The sequence below is a fragment of the Dermacentor variabilis genome, chromosome 2, assembly GCF_050947875.1.
Source record: "Dermacentor variabilis isolate Ectoservices chromosome 2, ASM5094787v1, whole genome shotgun sequence".
Classification (NCBI taxonomy): Eukaryota; Metazoa; Arthropoda; class Arachnida; order Ixodida; family Ixodidae; genus Dermacentor; species Dermacentor variabilis.
In genome coordinates, this window is record NC_134569.1 from 27094569 (window position 1) to 27115212 (window position 20644).

General features: G+C 44.3%; 1 protein-coding gene across 3 annotated transcripts in view; it reads right to left on the reverse strand.

The window, feature by feature from the left end:
- The window catches only part of LOC142571534 (motile sperm domain-containing protein 2-like), a 59458-nt gene that overhangs the window by 36618 nt on the left and 2196 nt on the right, over positions 1-20644 (reverse strand). For 2 of the 3 annotated variants that reach the window (XM_075679964.1, XM_075679965.1), the window contains exons 2-3: positions 6386-6532; positions 81-167 (exon numbers count right to left, since the gene is read on the reverse strand). In XM_075679964.1, the coding sequence (XP_075536079.1) occupies positions 81-167; positions 6386-6532 (234 nt within the window). The remainder of the gene's footprint in view (positions 1-80; positions 168-6385; positions 6533-20644) is intronic. The other variant, XM_075679966.1, reaches the window with a different exon arrangement.

Consider the following 20644-nt stretch of genomic DNA (forward strand, 5'->3'; position numbering starts at 1 on the left):
CGGATTTTGCACTCTGTAAACGCCCCCAGGAATGTATCGTCGTATAGACAGAGCAATATATCTAAGTACATAATACCTACTTAATTGGCTCCCGTACTTGTCTTGGCCAAGGGGGAACATGGCGCCGAAGTCAAAGTAGACAGGAGGTAGGGTCGCCTCTGTGATGTCTAATTGAAAAAGAAAACCATAACGTGACGAGATTAGAACCTGCGCAAGCGGGGGATGGGTTCGGCTGACATAGGATACAGGTGATTAGGACAAAGTTTGCTGCCCTCTGGAGTTATTTTTATAAGTAGAAACACGGAAAGGTAGAAACACTAGAAAAAGGCGTTTTCATGCTGGAAAACCTAACTGCCCATAACAGGGCGCTTTTGAAGACCGCTGAAGACTGGGCAAGTGCCAATAGATTCAGTTTCACTTGGCACCGTCGTGGAAAAGTGTTTGTAAGGGAAAAAGAAGGCAGTCATGCGCACACGATCACCTGTGCTGCCGACCTTGATGAACTGAAATCATAAAACATGTTTTATGGATAATTGTCTTCTACTACCATGTCTTTCACCGGCTTGTTACCTCCATGAGATTTTGTTAACTATATTGGAAATTTCATAGTCGGGCGACTAAATGTTTGCACCTAAACTGCCAGTCTGCTAGAAATAAAGCTGAACTTGATTTTTTCTTTGAAAGCCTCAAATTTCAGTTCGATCTCATAATGCTCTTTGAGACGTGGTATGACTAACACTCTACCCCATGGTGCCTTCCGAGCTATCAGTGTTTTACTAGGTCCAGAACCACTTCGCGTGGAGGTGGTGTTAGCATGCTTGTGCAAGGTAATCTTTCAGTAAATTGCATTGATAAATTTTGGCTCTTGACGGAAGACTGTGAAGTCTTATCTGTGCTGCACGCACGAACTCTTTTCTCTGTATTCTACCGTCCACCCAATGGGAATGTCGAGCGATTCTTGTCGTTCCTGAAGAAATTATTTTCATATGCACATGATCTACAATGTACAGTTGTTTTCGGTGGCGATTTCAACATTGACGTGTTGACTAATACCGCAGCGAGTCGTGACTTTTTGCTTTTGTTGCAGGCATATGGCTGTCATAATACCATCTCGACTCCAACCAGGCTCACAGTTAACACATCTGCCTGTAGCGACCTTTTTCTGACAAACTTTCCCCAAGCTGACGTAAAAGCCGGTGCTTTCACGTATAGTTTAAGCGACCACATGCCCATCTTCCTAAGTCTCATCCGTAATAATAAAAGAGAAAGCAAATATAACTTCACTTATCAACCAATTACAATGCACCAGCTTGCACAGTTCCGAAATGGAATACGGCTGATTAGCTGGGGGGAGGGGGGGGGTGGGGAGGGGGATGTTTTTGCTGCGGATAATGCAGATGCTGTCTACGAAACATTCTTGCACACTTTTCGGGCTTGCTACAAAAAACATTTCCCACTTCGTACCAAACCTCCGCGTTCTTCGAAAATCCGCAAACCCTGGATCACGACAGAACTGCTGCGTAATATCAATGTTAAAATACAATTATATAATAAGTTCATTAAAACCCGGAATCCACATGACCTGCAGGTTTTTAAATCAGTTCGGAACCAATTACCAACGAGCTGCGCCGCGCTAATGACCGTTATCATCTCGAGTACTTTCAATCCTGCTGGAATGGCAGCCGGAAACTGTGGAAGCGTTTTGTTGTTCGTGTGCCTGATTGTCAGCCTACAACAGATATTTTGGAAAATGGCAATGTACTTCCGGAGGTTTTTTTGTCTGACACGTTTAACAATTACTTTAGCCGCGTTGCAAGTGCACCTATAAACATGAGTGCTAGTCGTTACTTATCCGTTGATTGCTCCGATTCAGTTTTTTTGCATCCAACGAGCGTATCTGAAATAATATGCAAGTTCAGTGAACTTAATAACAGCAGCGTTTGTGAGGTCAATGATATTCAGATTAAACCTAGTAAAATACGTCCTATATTTAATTGCGCCTTTATTAATGCACGTCTACAATGTCTGCCTTGATTCCGGTGTATTCCCACGTCAGATACAAACTGCAAAAGTCTTAGCTTCATTAAAGAAAGGAGATAAGAAATTTTTGACAAATTATAGACCAATTTCTATTCTCCCCGTATTTTCAAAAGGTTTAGAAAAATTATTTTTCAACGCATTTCTGATTTCCTCGAAAGCAAAAATTTTTTACCGATTGTAAGTTTGCCTTTCGTAAAAATAGGTCTGCTCAACTTGCCCTGCTTCAACAAGAAGAAATCATTTTAGATAATTTTGATAAAGGCCTTCTTACTCCAGGCATTTTTGTAGACTTTAGCATTCGTGTTGGCCACTTCTCTACTCTTGTGTCCTGTCTGCAGGCCTCACCTCCTTCTTTTTGGTGCCTATTAGCCTTTAATCTCTATATAAGTAGGCTTTCTTTTTATTGCGTTATGTATTTTTCCTATTGCTATCTGCTGTATGAACACTTGTAGGTCAACGTTTATTGTTTTTGTTTAGTTTTGTTCTTTCTCTCTTACCCTCCCTTTTTTCCATGTGTTGGTTTCTGCTGCTGCTGTCACGAGAAGGTTTACGGACTAGTCAAGTTGTTCTTTTGCAACTTTTTTTCCTTATATCCTCCATAAACTTGTATATATTTATGGAAATAAATTCATGCATTCATTCAAGGTAGGCTACATTAGAGCAAGATACATATATCAAAGTCAAAAATTCGCAACTTAAATAACAAAAAAGAACGGAAAAACAGGAAGAAAATATCAACAAGCACTATACGCACACGAACACTGGCAAACCCACGAAGAATGTTTCGATGGGCACCAGCACGTAAAGCACAGTGCAGGTTCTATCGGACGGTCACCCATCACTCAGGAGTGAAATAGTTCACAAAAGTATTTTCATCTATATATATATATATATATATATATATATATATATATATATATATATATATATATATATATATATATATATATATATATATATATATATATATATATATATATATATATATATATATATATATATAAAGCCATCATGGCCGTGGAATCAGTCGGTTAAAAGGAAAAAGAATGTAGAGAAGAAAAAACACGTAATGCCATCTATAGGCTGCTCATAACATACACTTTGCTCGCTTTTAGACGACGTCTGTCAAGGATGTTCAAACGGTCACGCAAGCGGACCAGTTGTTGGTCATATTGAGGGCATCGAATCATATATTTTTTTTTATTTTTTTTTTTTTTTTTCATTTTATTACGTTAAAGGCCCCAATATATGGGCTGCACATAAGGGGTGTTACATAATGTGCTCCACTGAAGCGTCGAAATTATCAGAGAAACTGCAATGTGGTGACATTCTTTTTTCGATGCGAGACACGAAGTGAGGCGTGTAGGCGACGTCTAAACGTAGACGATGGAGGTGCGTGTTGAACGTGCGGCGAGTCTTTCGATTCGAAGAAAACTGCAGGAATTGGTCCACCCTGCACAGCAACTCCAACTCTGCACGTGCCCTTGCTAAGTTGGTGCCGCAGGGTGCGAAGAACATTTTTGGCGTCTGATACAGAACATGTCATGGCTGTCAGGGTACTTAAAGCGGGGGCTGCAGTAGCTAAATTGTCTGCCACCGCATTTTCTACGATTCTAAAGTGGCTCGGAGCCACCTGAAACAGATCTCACGAATAAAAACAGAAGCAATGGTCAATGTTTTCATAATTTCACAGATGTTGGAGTTGTAGTGTCGCGACTATCGCCTCCAAAGCAGCCGAAGAAGAAGATAGGCTCTCGTGCAGGTAGCGCGAGAATAGAACACGTTAGCGCGTTCGACCTGAGCAGCTGCGACCTCTGCCGCTCCCGAGATCCCGCTGCCCCATGGATGGCAAGCCTAAATAAAACGTGGCTACGGCGGCTACCACTTGCGCAGCCTCCCGCAGAGTCACCTAGATGAGAAAGAAAGAACAAACTTTATTCAATAGTTCGAACTGGCTATTGTTCGTCCGAGGTTGGTGGCCAAAATATTTTTCCATCACTTCTAGAGCCCCTTTAGAGTCGGAATATCGTATCTGATATCAACTGCAGTAACTATGCAATAAATCGAGAGGCTTGTAATACACTAAGGAGCTCACCTACCATACATGCTGTCTTGTGACACAGTCCGTACGCAACTTCTTTGTACTTGATATGAAGAAATATAAAAAGCCATACTCCAGCTGTCATTTTTTGTAGACCCGTTCGTGCATCATCATCATCATCTGCAGCAGCAGCAGCAGCATGACTACGCCCACTGCAAGGCAACGGCCTCTCCCGTACTTCTCCAACTACCCCGGTCATGTGCTAATTGTGGCCATGTTGTCCCTGCAAACTTCTTAATCTCATCCGCCCACCTAACCTTCTGCCGCCCCATGCTACGCTTCCCCTCCCTTGGAATGCAGTCCGTAACCCTTAATGACCATCGGTTATCCTCCCTCCTCACTACATGCCCTGCCCATGCCCATTTCTTTTTCGGCTGTGCAACGCTGCTGAAATGGGTGCATTTGCTGCAGCGGGAGAAGGTTTGCTTCTAGCTAGTGCTCTGCCGATTCCTATTTCTTTTCAATTTCTAGGATGTTCAATGTCACAGGAGGCGTGATGAGCTGCCGAAGATGTTGTCTAATATTTCAACGTATAAAATCACGTTGCTTTGAAAGTACATCTTCATAAGCTCGCGACGTGTCGCCAATTTTTTTCACTTTGAACAATTGTATCACGAGGTCGGTGAGCATTACGCCTCTTTGACAAATTGATGATGTGTAGGAGGAGTTCTTGAAAATTTAAAATGGCTGTGTCTGTGTGCGTGTGTATGTACGTGCGTGCGTGTGTTTTCGGCTCATATACGGTCACAAGGCTACTGAGGGTGGAACGCAGTGAACCGAGGCAACTGCGGACTCGGCGGGCTAAACATTTATATATATATATATATATATATATATATATATATATATATATATATATATATATATATATATATATATATATATATATATATATATCCAACTGTTTAATAAACCCACACATTCTACCTGACGGCACTGATGCTTCCGGATTCGATACCTCACTTTGTGTTGAACGAGAAGAAAGGAGAAAGGAAACCGAGGCCCCGATTTGTAAGTCCTATTACAAGAAGCCAACAAAGACACCAAGGACAGCATAGGGGAAATTACATGTACTTAATAAATGAAATAAAGAAATCCTAAATTAATGGAAATGAAAGTGGGTAAAGAAACGACTGGCCGCAAGTGGAGCATGAACCCACGTCTTTGCATTACACCGTGCGATGCTCTTACCAAATAACTGGTTGCCTGCGATAAAAATGGATGTTCCACATCCGCCGTCAAGGCCGTGAGGTGTGTCACTGGCTAATGCTCCCACGTTTAGTTCTAGTAGATGAACATAAATACCCCAGAAAGTGAATGGGAAAACGGCGCCGCGGTAGCTCAATTGGTAAGAGCCTCGCATGCGCAATGCTAAGACGTGGGCTCGCGCCCCACCTGCGGCCAGCTGTTTCTTCATCCACCTTCATTTACAATAATTTATCATTTCTTTGATTCAATCAATAAGTACATGTAATTTCCCTTGTGCAGCCCTCGGTGTCGTTGTTTGTTGGCTCCTTATGTTGGCTTTTTATTATATATATATGTATAAGGAATTCTGTTGTGACACTCCATTTGGTGCCTGTGATGCATCGCAGGTCAATCAACGTGCATTTAACAAGCTCATCAATGTTGGACATAAGAGCTCCCGAGGTTAGTGTTGGGTCACGACATTCCCAAGAAGCGGTGTGTTCATACAACAGGCACTGAGGTGATTTATATCTGAGTTAAAGAAATATATCTGGTCAAAAATTATCCGTAGACTATCACTACGGCGTTCCTCAGTCCATGAGTTGCTTCGGCACATTAAACCCCATAATTGAACTCAGTCTAACTTAATAAAATTTTGGCCACATCTAGTGGAACCAAAAGGCGCCTAATTTGTTTGCCCCAGCTTAACTTGATCATGTGAGTATATGTCGGTCTTAGAATACGTTCCCGCTGCCTACTACGTGTGCGCCCCGCTTGTGTAATCAAACGTGAGGACAGCTGGGCAAGTTGCATTGGCGACATGACGAAAGCGCGCGAACGACAAACACGAAGGGAGGCAAGCACGTCTTGCTGTTTCTTCCCTTTGTGTTTGCATAATCAACAACGCTCAGCGAACGCACTTAACGTCGCTGCATCACGTGTCGAATGCGACTTATTTCTGATACAACACAAGTAACAAGTAATTCAGCTATGCTGTCTGATCAGGAGGCCTTCGTGCAAAACGCTTAAGGAAGTTGGGAGCCGTCATAAACTCACCGTTGACCTCGAACTTCTTGCGCCAGATGAGAGCGTTCTTCGTCATCTCGAAAGCGGCATCCAGGTTGAGCTTCTTCTGGCGGATGAACCGGCGGCACAGCTCATCGCAGTCGGCAATCTTTTGTACGTCCGCTGGATGAAACTGGTCTGATTCCGTTCGTTTTGTACACATGAAAGAAAGGGGGAAAAGAAGCAGACAGCTCGTGAGGATCCGCACTGCGCTGGCTGATCATACGAGCACTTTGCGCTAATGATTCGTCAATTACGTTCAACGTGAAAGCAACTTAGTTGTGAAGTGCTAATAACGATCACCTGAAACTCGAAACTTAATGAGCAATGCCGTCAAGTGCACTTAGGGCTCTAGGATGTCAGAGATTTCAAGCAGCTCGACGAATTACGGTGCCAGTGTCTAGTCATCTCTAAGCTTATGTGAAACTGTTCAACAAGAACCCTAATTGTTAAAGCTCTTTCTATCATAATATCTTCTTCCCTCAAGAGATCGCTAGGCAGAAAAGCGGAAACGCGCAATTCCACGTAAAAAATAAGTTTCATTTTACAGAAGTATGCCAGTCCGAGCAACTAGTTGGCACAGCAATGACAGCGAGCCTGTATAAAAGAATTCTCGAGCTCTTCAGATTCCCTAGAGGACTGTTTTGCCACTGCCCAATATCTACCCAAGACTTGGCAAACACCTTAACTATATGCGGTGCAATTCCTTTACAATATCCGTGCCTTTTTTATAAGCTTCACTATATCACAACTTTCCGCAAAGACTTGCTTTGTCACTTGAAATGATTAAAGAAAAGAGAGAGACAAAGGGTACGGCACGAACGTATGTAAGAACAGAGTTTATTAAAAAATAATGTAATCTACAATGTTATGGTTATGAGTTCAGAGTGGTGCAGATTCGCGTTCAGGTTTGTTCACAACGCTATTGGTCGTTTGGTCGCTTTGGTATTTCGTGTGTAGTATTTCTGGGTTCGGCATCGCGTCGTTTTTACGCGATCTGGGCAAAGTGCGTGCAGTCCTTGGGGCTTCCCGACGTTGTCGTTATGTGGGTGCCTGATGCCACGATAAATATTTATTGCACATTGCATTACAACTTCTGGTTAAATATTATTCTATAACTTGATAATTAAGTTTGAGCGTAACTATGAATAAATATAAGAATTATTGCTTCACCGCTTGACTGGACTTAAGATCGTCTCTTCTACGTTTTCCGATGTTACGGCTGCCACCAGTTGTTATGAGGACGGGGTTTTGGCGACCTTGAACAGCGTCTGCTTGGAGCTCGAACCAGATTGGCCACCGGAGAGGGCAGGGGAGACGTGGTAATGAAAAAAGGCAAGTAGCCGAAGGTTAACACATCGTTACGGGCGAGCGGTGCGCTCCAAGACAAAAAAAAAAGTACAGAAAAGTTCGGCGTGCGTGCTCCGGCAAGCAAGGGCAAAGAACATCTGTCCGTGGCCTCTCGCTGGCCTTCTTATGCCTTACACAATCCGGGCAACCGAATTGTATCTTGCTTCGTGGTCGAGGGCCTTGTCAGCACACTGGTCAGTTCACACAGAGGTATACGGAGAAAGACCACTCTCGGGCAATCCACACAGAGGAATACGGAGAAAACCCACTGACTGGTTTAGAGGCGGGGAGCGTAGGTAACGTCGGGTCAACACACTGGTCAACGCACACACAGTAATTCGGCGAGAAACCGCTCACTGGCGCAGAAGGGGGGGGGGGTGAAGGTAAGACAAAGGAGGGTAGGATTCGCGCATGCTCATAATCTCGTTACACACACCCGACGGGCAAGTCTTTTCATATTGACGAGCGTGACGATTAGGCACGTCGTGTCTGAGGCGCTTGGCATCCGTTCCATTCGTCGCCGCACACAGGGAACCCTAACACCAAGCATTTAAATTTGGTGAGCATGCTTTGAGTTTGATAGTGTTTTGAGAGGTGCGCTTGCCTAAGGAACACTCGCGCTAGTGAAGTTAAAAACAATAATTTGCATTTGTAGTGCAGCACACGTGCTCGCCGAACTGGGCATTGGTGCTGCGTGCCTCGAGGGTATTGTTGCTGGTGAGAGAGAGGTTATCTGACTGTCACGCTGTGTTATTGATTGTTTGCGTAGAGTAGCGCAAGTATATTGTACTATACGCTTCTTCTTTTTGAGTTGTGTCACACTACGCCACCACGTGAGTGAGCTCCCGTTTCGTCGCTTTACGTACCGCTGTGCGCAGCTCGAAGCACCCTGATTTATTTTTTGCTTGTCATTAATTTCATGAAACGCAACATCACGAGAACTTGCCAGAACTCAATCAGACACACTTTTGGAATATGCTCGCCATTTCGATAACGAGAATTGGTATTCCATCTATAAATACCTGGCAGCTCTGCTTCCTGCTCTTGAGCTGGTCATAGTTTTCGCCTTCACAGAAATTACATTCGCGAATGCAGTTGTTTAGCCTCGAATATGCCTGGTCGAGTTGCTGGAAATAATGATAAAGCCATCAAAATTTTTCGTACGTGAAGCTAACTTAATTTTTTTTCCTCTTGTCAGAAATGCCAACATAACTGCATCACTCGGAAGTAAACTAGGTCCCTCACTGTCGCTTAACCAAGAATTCATTTTAACAATGTTTATCAACAAAGAGGTCAGCGCATTCTTCACATCATCATCTGTCTGTTTTTGATCAAGAAAGCGTAGTGTCTCTCATATGCATTATTCTCTTTGAACGGGTTTGCTACCCAAAAGCTGAAATTTTACGATATTTGATCCTATTTAGCAAAGGCAGTGTCTGTTCTCCCGGCAGCCGGAAGAATTTCTGAAACGAATTTCTCACGGCACTCACCTCCTACTGGCTCTCGGATGGTTAGGTTAGGTTAGGGCACATCTACAGGCAGTTTTTCCCGGCAGTTTGTCACATCTGCGTCTGTCGTTTCTCTCTAGCTCATCTACGTCTTTTTCGCGCAGTTCTTTAAGATGGAGCCACACCAACTCCTCCAGATTTCAGTCTTGATGAGTTTTGAGGTATATTATATAGTTTTGAGGTATAGGTATAGTATAGGTTTATTTACCAGGTTCAATTAGAGGGTTTTCTGGCAAAAAGCTACATGAGCAGCTTGACTATGCCCAGAAAACCCCTACAAGCAGTAGCACATGAGTGGTACAGAAATCAGACGCACACACAAAAGTTACAGTCAATAAAGAGAAAACATTCACCAGTTATACATAAAGAGTGTAATAATCTTTGCACAAAAAATTAAATAATAAAATCAAAAATAGAAACGCTCAAATGGTTATACAAATGTTCAGAATTAAATAATAAGAATAATCAAGCAAAACATAAAGAAGACATAAAATCACATTTTAACAATATATTTCCGCAGCTCACCTTTGGTATATCCTATATATATTGTGTGCTTATACGTGTTTAGAACATGGAGCAGGTTGTAGGACAGCATTTGTAATTTATAATTAGTGCGAAAACGTAGTATATTCCATGTATTAATAGTGCTTGTGTGTATTTTAGCACGATGCATGTCCAAAGATGCCAGAGTCGAATAAAAATCGGCAATGGATGCCGTCGAAAAATACATTTTTTATAACAACATAAAGTGATACAAATGGTTGACCCGGACAATGTTATGTGCTTCAGAGGCATACTTGGAGCTAGTTGTATTATCAACACTGGCTATTATTCGAATAATTTTCTTTTTCGGTACGAGGACCTTATTTATGTTTGTTTTGGTCATTGTGGCCCATACTAAGTTGCAGTATTTAAGGTGAGAAAAAAAGTGCGTAATAAACTTGTAATTTACATTTCAAAGGCAAAGTTTCACGACATCGCGACAGAACCCCGCAGACGGAACAGAGTTTCTTGCAGACAGTCAGTGTGGGCATCCCACTTTATACAACAGGGAAAATATACTGCAACTATCTTGTGCACTTCAACTATTTCTATTTGGTGATCTTCTAAGTGAGGCATGCAATGCGGTATTATCGGTTTGTTTCTTGCGCGAAATACCATAGCCTTGGATATTGTAGGATTAATTCTTAACTTATTCATCCTTGACCACCTAGACAATTTAATTAATAGGTCATTACATTTCACCATTAAATCGTTAAGGTTAGGGCCTGAAAAAGTAGCGTGCTATCATCCGCGTATATCACAATATCAATGGAAGGATCTATTATTACAATATCATTTATGTGTGTATTGAACAAAAGGGGTCCCGATATGCTCCCCTGTGGGACACCACAACTGATAGGCAAACGGGATGAAAGTTCATTATCTAAAGACACCGACTGGCTTCTGTTTTGGAGATATCCTTCAAGCAATGTGAGTGTTCTACCACGGATTCCATACATTTTATGTTTGTTAACAAGAATCGTATGATTTAAGCAGTTAAAAGCCTTACCAAAATGAAGGGAAAGGCCCACCGTATACAAGTTCTTATAAATATTGTTCAAAATTATTTCCTTCATTGTTAATAACGCTGTTTCTGTAGATTTACCAGTTCTGAAACCAAATTGTGACTCAGATACTACATTACGTCTGTCAGAAAACTTACTTATTCTTGAATAAATGACTTCCAGACCTTTGGAAAACACAGGCAGTACTGAAATTCGTCTATAATTTGTTGATACATATTGGTCGCCCCCTTAAAAAATGAGAGATACTTCTGCAGAGTTTGTCACAGTTTGTCACGTGACTTCCGAGCACCAATAGGGGGTGAGTGCTGGGAAAACAGACGCAGCTATAACAAATTTAAGAACTTCAAGTTTCTTTTCCATCTGACTTGCCTCCTTCAAGCGCATTCCTTGGCATCTAACCCGGTGGTAGCAAAATACCAACAGCAAGGCAAACGGGCCATAAACAGGTGCTACGCCTTGAGCATCGGATCATTGAAATGTGTTCTTTTTTAGCTCAAGCGCTATTCTACAATTGCCCATATTTGCCCTTTCTAAATGCACACTCGGACCTAGTTTGCAAACCAGATATTGGTATGTGTATATTGATGGACTGTAGCCCAGTATCACATAATTACATTTGTCTACTTTTTTGTACTAATTTCCCTCGGTTTATTACTTTAGGCTGCTTCCCGTCTTCTTTCTTGAGGTGCGGGGCCATTTTATACTCTTCACATAAGGGCTCATATACTTTCCTATCGGCTTCGCATACAGCTTTGGTTTTATTGCCAGTCACTTTTTCAGAGTGCTGTTTTTTTAGTTTTTCTTGCTTCAGAGGCAACGTATAGGTAGTGTGCTGTCAAGTAACCCGTACCTGGTAAAGCAGGAAGACACTGCAGAAAGGGTAATAACAGACACTTTTACAGCAAACTGAATATTGTAATAACGAATAGTATATACAGAAGATTCGTTTTTATCGGAAAGGACAGTTCTAGCATATTCAGAAAAACTATTAAAATTGCTGTATATATGACAATTGTGGTGTCGCGATATGAAATTACAGAAGCCAGTACATCTTACGAGCAGTTGCTGTAAGTATGAGCCTATTACTGCGGTGCCCCGGAATAAATTTACAGACGGCTCGGTTTTTTACGAGAAATTATTTTAATTATGACGGCGCCTTATTGAAGTGCTGTGGAATGAAACTGCCATCGCCTATACAATTTGCGGGAGATTATCGGCTGGGAAATGTACAGTAAGAACAACGGCACATCTTTTTTTTTTACAGTGTAGCCCAGCTTCAAGCATTATTCATATCACATTGTTGCTAATAACCATAGCTTAATGTCACCGTATGAGTGTTCCTAGTGCGCGATGATCGCTTGAGCCATGTATAGTTCTTCTTGTGTGTATGTATGCTACTGTAAAGTTGTTTTGAAGTTACATATTTATTCAGTGTCATCTTTTAAATATTCCAGTAACTCATCCGATCTACGCACTATTGATTTTCTAGATAATCCGCATTGAGTTCGCATCAAACCTTAACAGCTGTTCACACGATTGCTCAGCCTTCTTTCAAACTATTTGCGCCTGAACAACGTCGTGATGACTGCAGTGCAATTGCGTCTTTTCCTATCCTTGTTTTAAACATTGTCACGTAGTAGCGACGGTGAATAATGCAGCGGCTAATCCGTGAATGACGAAACTAACTCTTGTTGCACGAACTTGTGCCCACAAAAGCAAATTACACTCAAAGCACAGCGATAGTGGCGAACACGGTTGACGATCGTCGAAATCTTATCTACCGGTCAAGCACGTCGGCTTTTATACATGAGTCATCGAAGGTTCCAGAGTAATCGCTGATGCCCGCGTGTCTTCCAGGACGTTCTGCACAATTCACATCGCGCATGCAAGCAGATTATACAAGCTTCGGTGACAACAGACAGCAGATAGAACCATCGGTAACATTCGAGAAACTTCTGATACATGCGGGCGCGTCCCGCACTGAGCGATAACGTTTCTTAGTAAAAAGCGGTCACCCAAAAAGGTAAAAGTGCACGTGTCAATATTCCATCGCTGCTGCGTCACTTACTGGGCATGGTTTTGCTATTTCAGCGGGGAGGTGTCCTTAAAATTAAATTATGAGGTTTTACGTGCCAAAACCACTTTTTGATTATGAGGCACGCCGTAGTGGAGGACTCCGGGAATTTACACCACCTGGGGTTCCTTAACGTGCACCTAAATCTATGTACACGGGTGTTTTCGCATTTCGCCCCGTCGAAATGCGGCCGCCGTGGCCGGGATTCGATCCAGTGACTTCGAGCTCAGCAGCCCAACACCATAGCCACTGAGCAACCATGGTGGGTCGGGGAGGTGTCAATGTATACTTTGCGTGCAACTGGCACATGTTTACATGGTGGATTTTTTTGTTATTAGAATAATGAAATCTGCTGTCGCAGACAGAGAAGTATATATATGGCCAAGGCGCTCACTTTAATTTCAGAATAAATCAGAGCCTTCTAGGAAGAGCAGATAAGCCTGACATGCAGCGGAGGGCGACGTTCTCAGAGACTAGCGAAAGCCGCAATACGTACATCAAATATGTTAGGCACGAAGTGAAGCACGCTACGATATAGTTGAGAGTCGCGATGATCAAAGTTACATGCGTATGCATCTCTCAAAGTCGCACTGTTTCTTCCAAGTCATTCGACCGCAGACGTCCCTGCGGGTGATGACCTCGCTACCTTCCAGACAACGAGGCCAGGATAGGATAGGAATAAACTTTATTTCACCAACGGTTATTGCTGTTGGTGCCCGGGGCTAGGCTGCCAGGGGTCCATCACCCGAGGAAAATCTTCCGAGATCCTCGGCAATGGCCCTGGCCCGCTGGACGGCTCACTCCTGGTCTTCGGGTGCCTCGCTGAGGAGGGCAGCTTGCCATCTCTCAGCGAGGCGCCCCGCTTCAGAGGGCCGGTACTGCTGTTGTCTTCCCCCTCCCTCCTGGTCCTCCCTCCTCATGGCGTTGGCATTCCCAAAGCACATGGCCCATATCGGCACGTTCGTGCTCACACCACGGGCTGCCGGGCGACGGGTGCAGCGCGGGCCACAGGCGGGGCAGGTGGCAGGGGTTGGTGAAAGTGCCCGTCTGCAACCGTCTCAGGTCGACCGCCTGGGACCTGTCCAGCCGCCCGTGGGATTGTGGATATTTCCTTCGTTCCTTCCTGTAGTGACCAAGCACCTCTCGGTACGTGGCCGGAAACTCCTCGAGGCCACTGTCTCAGCAATTTCTGATCAGCAACATCGGCGCTGTTAGCGACCCGCCGCGGCTGTGGGCGCTCTGCCACGAACTGAATTTTCTAATTAAAAAGTTGAATTTCTGTTATGGTATTTGACTGAAGGGAGATGGATACTAAAGGCACAAAGCCTGACAAATATGTCAACCCCTACAACTTACAAGTAGATCATATCTGCAATGGAAGTCAGCACCGACACAACATGAAAGCGGCAGCCTACGTTCTCGTAGTGCGCGGACTGGACATCGTGCAACCTCTTTGCCACAGCAACGTATGGCTCTCGTCCACTGTGAAACGCAGATTTTTTTCTACGTACGGGTCCTTGTAGAGAATATGATCTCGCAGTATGCTTTATGCACTTGTAAATCGTTTAAAAGCCGCTTACACCAAAATTCACATCGAGAACATCAGTGCAAATACGCAATTATACTGGAAATAGCGGCTCTCCTGATGTCACCCTCGACGAACTTCAATAAATAACATACACATTGTCCCTTAATTCCTGTTCCAGCACGCCGCAGCTGTATGAAGGCCCTAGTAGTTACCGAGTTAGAACGTAGTTACCGAGCACTGGAGAAACACCGGGCATTCCCAACGTTACTAGACGCTGGGGCATTCCTTCGCGTATGAAAGAACAGTACACCGGCTTTGTTTCTCCTTCCTTTCGTAGAAGAACTGGACCACATGCGCCCGAAAGAATAAGCGAAAGAACGTTTCAACCAGCACTCGTCGAGCCTTTGCCGTCAGTTTTGTCTCCCACAGCACGTACGAAGCGCGGTAAGCAAACATTTTCATCCGAAAATAATTGGACCAGTGCGGGACGTGCGCGTTATTGCTGCAATTAAATTCGGCACCGCAACCCTTCCAATCGAACGTTCCGGGACACGCAAATTTCTGGGCCACATAAACAGGGCCTCCAACGTTTAGTGCCGTATAGGCATTTCCCAGTGACTGCTCGCCAACGCCATGATCGAAAGAGCAGGGGCCGAATGTTCTCTCTGCACGATGTATCGCAACGAACGAGCTTGTTGCTTCTCCCGCCACGACGCGGCTCCCGCGTGAAATCGGGCGTTAAGGCGAATGGCAGAGGCTGAATATCAACCGTCAGGCCGAAAAAAAAAAAGCATAAAAGCCGTCCGCTTTGGTAAAACTCAATACTAACGGCGCTTTTGCACAAACTGCCGGGTTACCCCAAACGTAGCGGTAGTTTAACCGCGAGGATTTAGCGCTGCCAGGGGCAACATGGTCCCTGAGAAATGCTTCTGCCCTCGAAACGCAAGAAATGCGAGGTCGTCGAGTGCATACCACCTGCTTGCAATAAATGCGTTCCTGGTGATACTAAAAGGGCACAGCGCCACGCTCCCCATTTCTAACGCAACGCTCGCTCCTCTTTCTCTCTCTTTATTTTTTTCCTCGTGAGTAGCCGCCTTGCACTGCACTGAAATCAGCGTTCTTGTCGCTTCTTTTCTTATTCGGGGGTTCGTCTCTGCTTTTATAAATTTCTTAGCGCGCGTTGTAGCTGAAATTTTCTTGGGAGATTTTTTAGCAGCTGCATATAAAATAGCGGGTTCTAGCGGAAAGTTTCATTTTATTTTACGGGACATTCGAAATGGAAAAACTCACGACCTCGTTTATGTTCCCCGTTCTGTACGATGACAAAGCAGCAAGAAAAGCGACCACATGTCTGGTCAGAATTCGCGGGGGTGCCAGCAGTATTCCTCGATGCATGTTCACTCATACAAAGCCGCTCTCGCTGTTCTGTGGAATGTATATGCTTCGCGTGCGGCAACCGTGGTGTCTAGTACCATGCAATTATTAAAGTTGTTCTTCCCTCAAAACATGGCTCATACCCACGAGGGAGACTGGCCACACTGGATAGATTGAAACGTACACCCCACAACATACCAAAAGGGCTAAAGGCGAACATTTAGAACGAATCATTTGGCATTTAACTGATAACACATAATTTCAGAGCACCTATACATCAACTAAATAAGTAAATATAAAATTAAACTGAAAAGCTAAAGAAAAAAATAATCCTAAAATAATACGTCCCACAGTCGGTACCCTAGCAGCGTAGCGTTCCGGATGCTTCAATGAACTTGTGCAGAGCGCTAATCTTCGAACCATGGCTTGTGCCTAATCGACAGGCACCGGAAGACAAAAGGTTTGGTGTTGTAAGTGCCAAACCTAGTTTACTAGTTTGAAATATGAGGCACATTGAGAAGCGCGGAATATGAGAAGCGGCGGCAAGAAAGAAAGAAATGGTCAATAGTTTCTGGTTCATTAGAAAAAGAACAGAGGTTAGTTATGGATGAACCAGATCCATGAAGGTAAACATTTACACAGGGAACTCTACAGCGGAAACTTGCTAACGTCAGCTCGCATTGTCGTGAAAGGTACTTGCTCGTGTTCCACTGAAAGTTCCGATGTTCTTACTCTTTCTTTAGGTGAAGGTTTTTTCTTCCTCTTTCTCCTACTTTGTTGGTGCTGGTAGCTATCTGTCCTGCTGAGTGGACACGAGCTAGATACCCACTATCTACTCCCATACTCCCCACTACCGGAAAAACACACCACACACTACGTCACTACCAGTGTTGTGTGCGGCCCAGGACAACCAGTGGCAAGGACTGATGAAGTCGGCGACAAAGAAGGGAAAAGGAGATCCGGAATAGGAGCACTCTTCATTATAAATTGGAATAATCCATACATTTCTTGACAAATCCCCTATAGTGGGTAGGGGCCACATGCTTGATAAGAAAAAACAAGCACTCGGGTGGGGAGCCCAGTGCCACTAAATCCAAGACCCTGCATCTACTATGCAGTTGCAAAGCTGGCCGAGAAGTGTTCATTCTCTCATTCGACGTCCACAATCTGAATACTCCTGCCTCCAGCGTAGACGCTCATCGCGTGATGCTGAAAAAGGATATTTTCGTGCTGTTGGAGACGTGGAGTGCTGATTCGCTGCCATTTGCCGGTTTCCAGCGAGTGTGTCAAAGAAAGCGCAAGCATGGGATTGATGGCGTGCGGCAATTCGAAAGAACGAGACTTCACTGCACGAACCTCGCAGTAGGCCCAGTGACGATATCGCCACCGCCCGACAAGGAAACCGAGCACGTCCTCGCAGACGGTGCATTGCCCGAGTAAAGCGTGCCGATCAAGGACGTCGGGTTCGCCGCCTCTTACGTCAGTCCGCCGTCAACGCAAACGCAAGTCAAAGACTTCCTCTCCCAGCACTTCGTTGACCGCGCACGCGGGCCACTGACCCCTGGCTACTGGAACAGCCAAAACAACAGAGTTATGTTAGTCTTCACCCTTTAACTGGAACTTTAACTTAAAAGAAAACTGGAAAACGTGTTCGGAATGCGTCTCGTACGTTGTCCCACCTCCACTCATCAGTCCCCCCGTCGAGAACTGGTTGTGCAATCGGCCACATTTTCGCCGGAGGGATCGACGCGTTAACCGTTTCTGTTTCTAGATACGCACACCGCTACTCACCACTGAGTCAAGCCTAAAGCGACAGCACCACGAACAAGAAAAACAGGCTCGAGAACATGCGAAGCGCGAGTTCATTCAACGCACCGCCTCCAGTCGTAACACGACGTCCATGCGACCGTATGAAATGGTGTTGGTTAAATTCCTATCGAATATCCCTGACACTTGCGGCGATGCGTAGGTTGGTGAAACTGTCTTGTGAATGGTGATATACTAATGTGCACTGCCATAAACCTGCGCCAATGTGCGTTGTATTTAACAAGTTTACGCGCATTTATGTCGCATTGAGACGTAAGCCGCACCTACACTGAAACATTTGCGTTCTTGCGTTATATGTCCATGAACACTGATTTGCATTTACGTCACTAAAGTCAAATCTGCATTAACATTATATTGAATTTGGGTCAATTTGCACGAACATTAGTATTATTAACATTACGTTGTATAACATCGACTTTGACATTTGCGTAAGCAAAGAGGGCTTCACCTAACACTGATTCTCTCATATGCGTGAGATTCGCCTGATTCTCAACTGATATTCTTAAAGAATTCCTAGTCACTTTACAAGTGCTCTTTTCTTCCCTGTTTTCCTTTTTTTTCTATTCTTCTGTACATGTTTTGCTTGGGCTAAATTAGGGCTTCATAACCTTCGCGTTATCACACTCATTCGTTGAGAAGGGTTTACGTTAAAGCCGTCGCTATCGTAAAAAACAAAATTCCATTCATCTGCACGCACCATTCTCTAGGGTGGGATATATGAATCAGTGAGTGAAATCTACCTTGCTCTTAGGTTTCACATCTTGACGCTGTGACGTTTTGTCCTCCGTTTCTATTGCGACTTGTTTCAAAATGAAAGCACCACGAAAAAAAAATCTAAACCAATAGTTTTACTCGGCGCGTCTACCTGTTTGCGTGAAGCATCTCTCTTGCGACGCGACGACACGCTAACTCTGCAGCATTAGCGTCCACTGGGCCTTTCTCGTTCCGCCATTTGCTTTGGTCGGTGCGCTGACCGTGAGTCCACTCGCACAACTATGCGCTCTCGTTTACATCAAAGTGCACATCGTGCGAAGCTATGTCGACCTCATCCCGTACAGCGAAGCTAATTACCGAGACTGGTGTGTGCGCCGTTGCCCAATACTGCAACTGTGTCGCCTATCACTTCCCGTAGGTGCCGCGGCATTTTCCTACACTCTCCCTGCCTCCCTGCACTTCCTTCCGCAATAAAAAAACAAAGGAAGGATTGTTCGCCGCCATGGCCGTCAGGAGGCGCTGGTTAACGCTCCCATACCTTACCTTGCAAACATAAACAAATAGCCTCCTTTCTCTCTCTCTCTCTTTCTCTCTCTCTCTCTCTCGCTCTCTCTCTACACACACAAATACTCGACAAAGTTGACGGTTGGACGACCACCGCGGTAGCTTAATGCAAGTCACGCGTAATATGCTGAAGACGTGGATTTGGCTCCCACCTGCAGCACGTTCTCTTTTAGTCCACTTTCATTTCGCATTTCCTAATTAATATAACATATCAGTTCAAAGGAACGGTTAATTCCCCCTAGGCTTTCTCTGGCTTGATGGTCTTAATGCCGCGCATGTTTGTCACTAATAAAAAAAAAAGTACAGCACCTCGCTTCCCCTTCTCTTCTCGTCCACCTACTAAATAAGAACAAACAATGGCAAGTGGCATGCCCAGCTTATACCGTTGCGCACAAGCGACATTGTGGCACTTTGTGTGTATTCGCGGGCTTCCTTAAAGCTCGGAAGAACACTCTTATGTAGCACGTTTTTAGCAACAGAAAGCTGCACCGGGAGTTTTTAACACTGCTCTACAACTTTCTCCTTTACAATTTTCATCTAAGAATATTTGATAAGTTGATTAAATAATTAAGACTAATTATGTAATTAGGCGGAATGCAAAAACTAATCTGAGTATCTCCAAACGATGGCAAATGCTCCCCTTGTTCCCTTCCATCCTTCCTTGTTTGCGCCAAAGCGATCATACTTATGGACTACTCAGCGAAACATTACCTTGGTTCTGTCCGGCTACGTGGCATTTGCATACTTTTAAATCTTGGTGCATGATAGTTGGGAGACCCTGTGTATAGGTCTGTCTACCTGCCAGTCGTAAGCAATGCTTGTCCCCTTCGTGCGAACGTCCGCTTTTATTTCCGCTCACGATATCCGTCCTTCCCCGATACCTGTGATAGATAACATTGGCGTTGGAAGCCCGCACAAAGCAACTGCGCGCGCCTCCACCCCCGGGATTGTAATAAAGGCACAGTTTCGCAGCTGTCGGGGGAAAACGCATCCTAATTATTGGAACCGAGCTCCTTTAATGACAATTATGCACTTTTGCTGTTCAAGCAGGCTTGTCAAGAGAAGCATCATTAAGTCACGACGTATACACGCCCACGAAAATACGAATTCATCGCAGTCTCGGCGCGGTCGCTCAAGTTCTAACTGCATCACTCCGTTTTTGGCTGCAAGCATAGTCAGTTTCTTTTCCTATTCTTTTTTAACCTTCGGTACATTTCACTGGTACTTCCCGGTGCACTTCTAGCAATGCGTTACCTTCGTGCTTAACTTAATAAAAACAGGCCAAGGTTCCGGTTCTGTAAAACTTTATTCATAGAATATTTACGGAGTGCGCTATGGTGAGGAGTCCCGTAGGCCCTGACGATCTGCTCATCCCGCTGTATGGTTTGGACCTGAGGATCGCGGTCTGAGCAGAAGTACTGCTTCATTTCTCTATATTTTTTAAGGTTCATGATGAGCGGCTGATCTCAGCGATAACAACAGCATCCGAGCCACGTCCGAGACAATGATGAAAGCAGAAGAAAATAAGAAATGGAATACAGGTTTGGAAAAGATGGCCCCGTGCCTTCTCTAAAGTATACACGGCTGGAACCTTTGCGACTCGGAAAGGAAGCTACGTCAAAGTTCAGATAATGAAGTCGGTCGCGCAGACTTGAGTTTTCGTTTTTGTCTGAGCATGCGAGAACAGTCGCACAATGGTGAAGCACGTCCTCTTTTTAACCTGTACATAAATAGCAACTGAGT